The 10,699-nt window shown below is 49.6% G+C and overlaps 1 protein-coding gene across 1 annotated transcript in view; it reads right to left on the minus strand.

Moving 5' to 3' along the window:
• SORL1 (sortilin related receptor 1) overlaps positions 1-125 on the minus strand; it is a 212,167-nt gene extending 212,042 nt beyond the window's left edge. The window contains exon 1 of the mRNA XM_030886981.2: positions 111-125. Within this exon, the coding sequence (XP_030742841.1) occupies positions 111-125 (15 nt within the window). The remainder of the gene's footprint in view (positions 1-110) is intronic.
• Between the last annotated feature and the right edge of the window lie 10,574 nt (positions 126-10,699).

The raw sequence follows: 10,699 nt of genomic DNA on the forward strand, positions 1-10,699 counted from the left end.
GCCCCAACTCCACCTCCCAGAGTGAAGCTGGAGCCGAAGGAGAAATGAACTTCACCTCCGTGCACACAATGGGCCAGTAAGAATCTAGATGCACCCGCCCCGTGGTGAACCTCGTGTGGTTTCATTTACTCTGGGCACCCAAACTTACCGAAAGAGGCACAGCGAAAAACTACCCTTGACCGACCTAAACTGCCCTACCTACCCACGCACAATACTAAACAGGCACTGCACAGAAGCAGTAAAAGCGAGGATCGGGGTGCCAGGAGCAGTTACACAAGCCGTCCTCGCTTGCCAAATTGACTTTCCGCACGCTGGCGCGCCTGTGACCCTCCCAACCGGGCCAAGCACGGAGCCCCTGCACCTTGGTCAGAACACGGGAATATTGATCAGACGGCAAAACTGCTGTCAGTTCTCTACCCAGCGGGGGAGGTGGGCAGGGAGGCTTGCTTCAAAGCTGGGGAGGGCCATGGGGAGAGAGACACACTTTCAATTAGTCCTAAATTCAACCAAAAGATCCAGACTAGGAGCCTAAAGGAGATAAAACGTCAGCCCTCGAAACTGCTTTTGTGCAAGTTTTCGGGGCATCTAAGGCCTGTCATGCTCTTTTGTCTTATGTTTGTTTCTGTGCTTGGTACGCAGCACCTGTTTACTGATAAGACTGAAAAGAGGAGAGAGAGAGACAGCCGAAGAAGGAAGGAGATGCTGCTTCCATAGTTGCATGAAATACCATGGTTTACGATGGAGGGCTTTATTCAGTTTCCCAGAAAGTGCCCCTCAGCCAACAAACCACAGTAGTTTGATTCCTAAACCTGCTCCTTCTAGCATCTTGTAGTTCACAGAGCCAACTTGCCCTGGCCAGCACACCTATGTTCCCTAACTTAGCATGCTAACCCCGCACCCCCATCCCGCAAAAGGCCTGTCCTCTCCTCACCCCTGTTTTTCTTTTGCCAGTCAGAGCACATCTTTCCATCCATCTCTAGCTACATAACCGCAGAGCCATCGAGTTCTCCTAAAGCCCACTTTCTAGGAGAGTCACTGGACTGCCTCCCATGCAGAACAGTAAAGGAGTGAGCCATCCAGAGGTCTCCATGGACCAGCAGCAGGAAGATAGAGCCACCCCAGTTCATCCCCAGAGGGAACGGGATGGAGGCAGAACACACTCTAACGATTGCCTTGGATGGGATTTTTTCTCACAGGACAGTGTCCCATAGAATTGTTAAGGTTGTAATCTTTGCAGGAACACATTGCCACATCTTTCTCCAGTCAAACAGCTGGTGACTTTAACTCACAGACCCAACTCATTTGCTGTTTTCAGCATAGACTCAAAGAGAACTTGCTCTGTTCTAGGAGCAGGAGATAAGGTTTGATGGCAATTTGCATGGACGGCTTAGTTGGAAGGGGTTAGCTACTTAATTTCGATTTGCAGCTTGGATGTTGGAGAACTGACAAGAATGCTCAAATATGGTTAATTCTTGGGAGTCCCTGGAAGCCCTTCCAGTAATTGTTATCTATACTCCAACCCATGCTCAGATAAGCAATAAACCCAAGTTTGTGTGTGCTTCATCACCATCGGGCAGAATGAAAAACACCCTGAATTTTGACCCGGAAGCTTTACCTTCTATCAAGGTGAACTGGCCAAATGATCTCTCTGAGCTTCAGTTTTCTCATCTATAAAATGAGGATCTCAGTCCATTGCAGTGTGATTTTGCCTAGTTGTCTTGCTTCTCTGGGTATTGGTTTCTTCATCTGTGAAAGACAGAGAGAGCTTCTAACAGCAGTCCCATCCCCCTGCCTTGGGAGCCCCGCCAGAGCATGAGATTGGGGACCAGAAGTCACCAAAGAACAGCCACGGGCAAGGTCAGCAGGACCGTGATGGGAACTGAACTGGGTGGGTGCGCCTTTCCCCTTCCAAAACCCATTCTGGCTTGCAAACAACTCAACCCTTTTTCACCACTCTAAAAGAGCACTAAAGCTGCGTTGGGGGATGTAAACAGTGGAGTCTACCCCAGCCCCCTTACCACAACTTACATGCCCTTACTCTTGAGGCTGGCCTGACCATCTTGATGAAGTCAACATGCATGGTACTTTACAGACAGATGCAGATGCCACCCCACCCCTTAACTTGAGAAAGAAAAAAAAACTTGTCATGGAGTCAATTCAGACTCATAGCAACCCAGTAGGACGGAATAGATAGACACACAAAACCTACCGTCTCTGTAGGTTTCTAAGACTGCACATCTTTATGGGAACAGACTCTTTTATCTTTTCCCTCAGAACTGCTGGTGGGTTCGAACTGCTGGCCCTTTAGTAAGTAGCCCAACAAGTAACCCACTGTGCCATCAGGGCCCCCTGAGAAGCATATACTCAAACCACACTCACTGTTGTTAAATCTAGTCCACCTCCTAGGGAACCTGTAGGACAGAGTAGAACTTCCCTTTTGGGTCTTCAAGACTAACTCTGTCCGGGAACAGACAGCTTCATCTTGACTGGTGAGTTTGAACCGTTGACCTTTTGGTTAGCAGCTTAATTCTTAGCCCATGACACCAGCAGGACTCCCTGATAGAGACATTGAGGGGGGTGGCGGGGGGAATACCTCACTACCATCAAGTCAATGCCAACTCATAGTGCCCCTATAGGACAGGGTAGAACTGCCCCCTGTAAAGTTTCCAGTCTCTCTCTCTCTCTCTCTCTCTCTCTCAGCAGCTGGTGGTTTTGTTTTTGTTTTGAATAAATAATTTTATTGGGGGGCTTTTACAGCTCTTATAACCATCCATACATCAATTGTATCAAGCAAAGTTGTACATATGTTGCCATCATCATTTCAGCTGGTGGTTTTGAACTCAACCCAACACGTAACCACGACGCCAGGACTCCTTTATAGACACAGCTGGATATCAAAGCCTTGACCCTCGAACCAGACTTGACTCTAAAGTGCCCTCCTCTGACCTGCTGCCCATCCTAATCCAACATAAGCTAGGGAAAAGCCACAGCGCCTCCCTTATATTTAATCAGTTAGAATCAGAATTAAAAGAGCAACAAGGATTGCCATGAGGAGGAGAAGTAGGGGGAATCCCCAAACCTAACTTGACTTCTCTCTGGTGGCCTTCCCACCTGCTGCGATCTGTCTACTCTCTCTTCCCCCAGCCATGTCCTGGCCGGCTTCTAATCATGCCTCGGGTTTCAGGTTATACCACCTCCTGGCTTGAAGTCTATGCGTCCGTAGACTTTGACACTTGCTGTCTTGTAACATTATTTATTCAACTCCATCTTCCAGATCTGCCTGGATCGTGTCTGTGGGGCCCACGCCCAGCATGATCTCAGAGCCTAGAAGGTGCTCGGCAGTGTTTATATAATTATATAACAGGAAGGGGTGGCAACTCCACCCCCATGCCCTGGGGGTGAGGGTTGGGAACTAGTTAGGGGCCACTGTAGTTCATCTCCGATCTTTTCTTACCACCATTTGCCCATCACTTCCTTCTCTCAAAGCTGGCTCCCTAAGCCATACCCCAGGCCCTTAGTCATTGAAACCAGAAAGAACACCCCTTCCCCCATCCCACCGCCCCACCTCCAAGCACTTAGAGTGAAGACCTTTATTCTCCCTCCTACATAATTTGAACCAAAACACTACCACTGACTTCAATAACCAAAACTACACCAAGCTCACTGCCATTGCGTCAATGCTGACTCACAGCCATCCCCCTGAGACTTTAAATGTTTATGGGAGCTTGAACCGCTGACTCCATTCTTAGCCCACGACACCAGGGGGGCTTCCTGATAGGGACAATGGGGAAACATGAAGCTGCCCCTGGAGCTGCTGATGGTTTCAAACTGCCAACCATGTGGATCGCAACTCAAGGCCCAACCACTACAGCACCAGGGCTACTCGGTGAAGGCAAAATGGAAGTACCCTCCCCTTCTGCCCCCAAATAAGTGCCCTGTTGTCAAAAATGTCTTTACTAGAAGCAGAATCCATGGCAGTTGACGAGGTTTTTAACACAAATTCACCCAGAACGTAGAAAAGATAACTTATATTCTCACTTCCATTCGAAGAGGTTCTGGGTGTGACAGTAACTTAGAGACTTGCCTTTGCACAGCAATGTAACACATGATCTGTTCTTTATTTCACAGCGGCCCTGTGAAGTTGGCCACAACAGGCATTATCACCACCCTCAGATTTTGAGGATCCAGGCTCCGAGAGGAAGATTACTTGACCTGCCAAACGTCGCCCAGTTATCAAAGGGCAGATTCCAGCCTAGGTTCTCTGATTTCGTCTGCTGCCACAGCTGGCACCGCCTCTGGGAAGTCGTGTCCAAATCTTCAGCAGGATGGTGAGAGACCAAGCCGAAAGGAGAAGAGGAAATTGTCCAAGTCCCCAACCATTTCGCAACCTTCTAGAACCAATACTGCCCCACCCCACCCCCACCCCCACCCCCCACGTCTTGCCCAAATGTGGTCTTGCATTCATTGACTCTCTCCTCGGGGCCTGATTGGCCCGACAGGGCATTATGTTCCCGTATGGAGTTCACAAGTCAAATCCTGTTTCCTGTGCTTTTCCATAAGACAGATTGCAATGAGGGCTTTGATTCAAATGTGGCTCGAGCCATGAGGGCGCACTGGTTTCAAAGACTGGCCTCGAGGTGTTGTTCCGCCACGTGCGCACCGGAAGTCCCGCCTTTGATTGCTTGGAACGCAACTTCTTGAACTCAGAAAGAAGATATGTAAACTTCCCCCACAAAGCGTGTGCAATGAAAGCCCCTTGGAACTGCCTTACAGTTGTGTGGACACGAGGACAAAGCCCCCCTGACAGTATGACAACGTATTGCTGAGGGTCCCAGGGAAGTGGTCCCCTGCTCCATGAACGTAAAGGAGCCCTGTGGTGCAGTGGGTTACGTGTTGGGCTGTTCGCCACAAGGTAAACAGTTCGAAACCACCAGACCTCGCTCGTGTGGTAGACAGAGGGAAGCTGTCTGCAACAACCTTGCCGGGTGCAGGGTCTCCACAAGCCTTGCATTTGTTTAATTATCTGTGAAGTGCAAGAGAGCAGTAGAACGAGGTATGCCTACACAATGGCTGGTAGCCTGGCTTCAAGCATCGAGTGTTAGGAGCGCCGCCAAAGCAAGCCTCGGTCGCAAGGCCAGTTAAGTTGGAATCAAATCTAAATTTCAACAGTTCGCCGTGGCCTCGCTAGGCTCTCATAAGCACAATCATTTCTCAGGCTAGTTTTGGTCCACCACCCTCCCAGACCTTGCGTGGTGCCAAGGGGTGGTAGGAAGAAGGCTGGCAGTTCAGTTCCACCTAGAGGTGCATCGGAAGAAAGACCTAGTGGTCTACTTTTGAGAAATCACCCACTGAAAACCCGAAGGAGCACAGCCCTACTCTGACGCACAGGTGTCTCCAAGCGTCAGCAATGACATCATGGCAAGGGGTCTCCTCGGTACATTCCCGCCGGGACCTGTGGTCCCCAAGTCCCTATTTCCGGGTTCCTGCACAGTCAAACTGGAGGGACAAATCCTCCCTGCCACGTCTATTATTTTCTCACAATCAAGGTGGCCACTTCTTAACCGAGGACCACTTTGGACACCCAGGAATGCTTTATTTATGCCTCTCCTCACATGGTGAGGTCCACCCCCCACCCCCCAACCCATTGTGATAAACTCTTGGTATTTGCCTTCTTTTTTAAATTGCAATCCCTTAAGGGTCGCGACACGGCAATCATGTCTTTGGACTCCTCCCCCTTGTCTTGCGTTATTTGAGGTGAATTCGATTCTGCTGACTCAAAATGAACAGCTGAGGGGAGATTGTCTTGCCTTCAGCCTCACAACTCACTCCTCCAGCAGTCGGTTCTGGGAGGAAGACTGATTTGAATTCTCGCTCTTGAGAGACTTCACTTTAGCATCCTACTGTCCATTCCGGAGGACGCTAGAAAGATGGCTGAGGGTCCTGTCAGCACCGGGTAAGTCAGCCTGGCCAAGAAGCCGGTGCTCCGGCCACAACCTCCTTTTGAGTGGTGCTTACTCCGCATCTAAGGAGTGGACAGAGCCTGAGTGGTTAATCCTCCCGTGCCCGCTGCTACATCTGACCTTTACCTCACCTGGAGTTTGTTGATCTGCTTCTGCGCCCCTCACGGTCTATGTTGGAGGCAGGGGAGGGACTTGCATAACTTCGTGAAACAGAAGAAAGGGCCCGGGCGCCATGTTGCTGTGGTGAGAAGTGAAAGCTACTCTCGAATGTGAGCTTTGCTGAAGCCTTTGTCTCTTTGGGCTGCAGGGAGATACGGCTGGTTAGTCTGTTTACTCTCTGTGTTATTGGGAAAGCATGTCTTGGGCATTAGATACTACACTATGAGAGTGATTAAGTTATTTTGAGGTGAAATACCATATACGTGAGTGGCCTTGACATCCTTTATGACCATGCGTACAAATAAATAGGCGCTTGTACTTTTGCTGCTTGTGCTTCTGAACAATTATGTACAGCTCGTGCGAGGCCTTTATGTGCTACCCCAATCTTTGAAAGTTTACTCCATAAAAAAATGACAGGACACAACTTTTTTTTCCTGCCATATTCTACCTATCCTACCTTCGAAGTCCACTGGTACATAAGTGTACCACATAGGTTTTTAAAAATCCATCATAGATGTTGCGGTGACCCCTTTTCTTGGCAGATCCTGGCACCAATGGCTCTTGCAAGGAGTGGTTGGTGTGGCGGCAATGCAGTGCAGAACAAACAGGCAGGAGGAGGCAGCACAGCAAGTTCATTGAGCTGTAAAGTCAGGGTGCACTGGGGACAGGCTCCCAGAGGGGTCTGCACTTCTGAAGGGCAAAAGTAGTGAGATGCAGCCGAGAGCTGGCAGGTCCTTTATATGTCTGTCAGGGGCCTGGGCACAGGGCTGGGTATAAAAAAAACAAAAAACGACTGTCATCCCTGGTTGGCTGGGACCCAACTTGGCAAGGTCTGGGGCATCAGGCTAACAGCCTCCTCCCTGTTTCTGGTACTAGACTCTGAGTGGGGGATGGCAAGACACAGGGAAAGCCACCTGACCATCACCGCTCTAATTCATTAGTGGACTCAAGGTCATTTGTTATGGCTGCTTCGAGCTGGACGTCCCAAGCACAGTGGCACTCTGTCCTGACTGTCCCCCAGGAAGGCCTGTGTGTCCCCACTGGTCTTGACTCTCCTGCTGCAGGGGCTGATCTTGAAGGTCATCGGGGTCTGGGCTGTCTGCTTGCGGACTGCTTGTGGTGCTGATAGTCAGTCTAGGAAACCTCAAACTCATGGGGTCAAGCAGCATCCTACTAGGACAAGGACTCCTGTCCCTGCAACATGAGACATCAGAAAGGACCAGCAAGGCCTTTCCGTCTTCCGAACCATTGTTCTAGCTAACCTCTCAGGGGGTTATACCTTGCTGTACCTTCGTGGTGGCTCCATCGGGCCACTGTTTGGGATGAAAGCACAGCACGGCGCCCTCCTAACAGGATGCACACTCCTCCTTCCTGCGCTACAATCAGATCCAAGGCTAGACTGTCTTCCCAAGTCACTCTGCTGATGGGTCCCATCACTCAGAGATGTCTTTGATGGCATCTCTGTAAAAGGCATAGGGCGGGATCGAGCCTCCCCTCCAGGTGAGGATACACCAGGTAGATCTCCACAGTGGCCAACTGGTCAGGCTCTGGGGGCTCTAGGGCTTTAACCTTTTCTGACCCGTATCCCTCATGGTGGGGGGTGGCCCCTGTCCTTGTCATGGCAACACCTGATTTAACATGCATTTAATTAATTTTAAAAATTACATCACTGAAAATTACTAACATACAATCATGAGGTCATGAAAGGGTCTTTCTTCATGGAGATGCTGGAATGCTGGGGAGTGGGGAGCCCAGGAGTTGAACTTCCAACCTTTCGGTTAGCAACAGGCCACTGTTTCACCGGTGGGTACAGCCACTGTGGTGCAATGGATCACTTTTACGTGGCTTTTCTTGCCCTGGTCTTGTAATTCCCATCAAATGGCTGGGTGGGACTATGCAAATGAAGCTCTTGTGGCCCACTCAAATGATTGGCTAGCTTGCTAATAATGCAGAGAAGGTTCGTGCCACCCTCCTATGGGTCTTCCTGTTCTTGTTGGGTGTCGTCTCGTGGAAGAGGACTCGTGGCAACCCCAGGCATGACAGAATGAGACACACCCAGCCCTGCACCGACCTTGCACTAAGCCCCTGTGGAAGTCACTGTGTCACTCTTTCCCTTGAGGTCTTCTTCTTTTCACTGACCCCCTACCAAGCACGATGTCCATCTCCAGGTGCTTGATGTCAGGTCCAAAGTATGAGACAAAGGCCTACCAGCCTCACTGCTAAGGAGCATTCTGGCCATACTTCTTCCAAAAGAGAGCTGTTCATTCTTGTGCAAATCCATGGGATAGTCGATATTCTTCACCCACACCATAATTAAAATGCATTCACTCTTCTTCACTTCCTTACTCTTTGGCTGAGTTTTGCATGCAGATGAGGTGATTGAATGTTACACCTAAAGTCAGGCTCACCTTAGTCCCAAAGTGTTGTCTGTGCAAACATGTATATGTCTTGAACTCTATTGAAGGATTGGTCCATGTTGCCATGCTCTAGGCTAAAAATGAACCAACTCAAAGGTGGACAGGGGTTACCTTACTCCACCAAGAAGACAAGATGAGAGCAAAGCACCTCCTTTGGACTTGGGATCCCTGTTCCAAGATCCTCTTCTGGCACACAGGAGACACTGCAGGTCAGTGAGAAGCAGTGGCAGAGAACAACACAGTAGAACTAGGAGACTGACCATTGGTGGCCTGATAGGCTTTCTGACCACTGAGGAAGGTGGCCTCTGTGTGCCAACCTGCAGAGTGAGAGAGCATGTCTTTGGGCAGGAGAATTCCTGGTTAGAGTGGGGTGCCCACTGACATTTACTGGCAGAGCTAATGAACTTTGCAACACTTACCCCAGCAGAATAGACGATGCTGGGTACAGGCATCAGGAGGCCAAGGGGCTGAGAAGCCCAGGGTCAGAGGAAATCTTATCTATTGGAACTGCTGAGAAGCGACTGTACAGATCAGAGAACTGTATCCTTAGTCACGCCTGATGCTGAATTGTAACCTGTTAGTTCCCTACTAAACACTACCATTCACAGACCTGTGAATTCTGTGTGGTCTGTGGTTCTATGTGACCACTGTAACAAATGACTGGACCCAGCAGAGGAGCACAGAGGAGCCCGGGAGGGATGGCTGGTTCAGAATGGGTTGAAAGTTTGGAGAGAGAGGGATCTCTGACTCCTGCCGCATAGCTACCAACTCTGGGCTATTGATGCTGATAGTGATTCTCGACCTCCTTATGAAGTGAAGTTAGGCAAGCAAGTCTGACGCCATGTCATCGTTACAGGATGTTTGAGGGAATTGAAGAAGACAAGGTGCATAAACCTAAAAGTAGCAGGAATACAAGTACGTGAATGTAGAGAGAACTCTGTTTCAAACAGAAAGATAATCAGCTGCTTTGATGGTGTTTAACCGGGGAGAACTTTCCAGAGAACCAGATCTGTTTTGAACAGTTTCCGAGTTTGTGTGTTGGGGATGGGGAAGACGGAAAGAGTCGAAGAGGCTGCCCCAACCCAAGGTAGCTTCTGTATTTGAGAAGAATGAGGAAACGCGTGGAGGTAAAGGGGAGACGGAGGGAAGTGTGGGGGCTCGGTTGAGTCGTAGAATGGTGCCTGCTTTGGGAGGCCCTGTGGAGGAGCAGAAACCTTGGATGGAGCACCTCGTCTGATTAATTTCACTTCCATGATACAAGGAGTCCCTGAGGGGTGCAAAGGGTTCACACTCGGGTGCTGGTGGTGTGAGTTCACCCACAGGCACCTCAGACAAAAAGCCTAGAGATTTTCATCTGAAAAGTCAGCCGCTGAAAGCGCGATGGAACACAGGTCTGCTCCGAGTCAGGATGCTGGTCCCATGGTCCCAGGCGATTTTCGGATGCTGTGCAGACAGCACTTCCTGAGAAACATTTCTTTGACCGTCCATCTCCCCAGGACCAACACATATTCTACATGGCCACTTTTGCCCTCCCCTTGAGACAGCTCAGGCAGGGAGTGGGGCATGTGTTTGTCATGTCTATCATTTTCCATGGGGCACTACAGGTCAGCCTCTCCTTCTCTGCCATCTCTACATCCGTCCCATGGTAACTTTACTTGGTGTCACCTGCGGAATTAACACCTGGTAAAATGATCATGCCAGTGTGTTTCCTGAGGGCTCTGTATAAAGACATCCCCCTTCCCAGAGCCCTGAAACAAGTCATGTTCAATCCTCCACACCAAATGAATGCCTGGAACGGTGATTAAGGTTTGGATCATAACAAGAGCATCTCTCAAAGACAAATGCATTATCATTTGGGGTTTGACACAAGGCCAGAGCTGGCACACTGTCCTGGTGGGGGGGTGGGGGGAGGGGGATAAGGGAAAAATCCATTTCCTTTCAGTGGTTATTTAAACAAGATCTTCAATGCTAAATTAACAGTGGGTTTTGTGTATGAATTTTCTTTGCAATGTAACATTATGTAAATGAAAACCCAACGAAGTGCAAATTAGGACTATTCTTAATTCTAAAAGGCTGTTATTCTGCGACAATGACGCTATGGAATGTTTCACAGTTGGCCAGGCACTGTCTGGGGGTCCTGCACACACCCCTCCCCCCCCCCCC

Source organism: Echinops telfairi, unplaced genomic scaffold, assembly GCF_000313985.2.
Source record: "Echinops telfairi isolate 266 unplaced genomic scaffold, ASM31398v2 ScPeMD7_5167;HRSCAF=5991, whole genome shotgun sequence".
NCBI classification, from domain to species: Eukaryota; Metazoa; Chordata; class Mammalia; order Afrosoricida; family Tenrecidae; genus Echinops; species Echinops telfairi.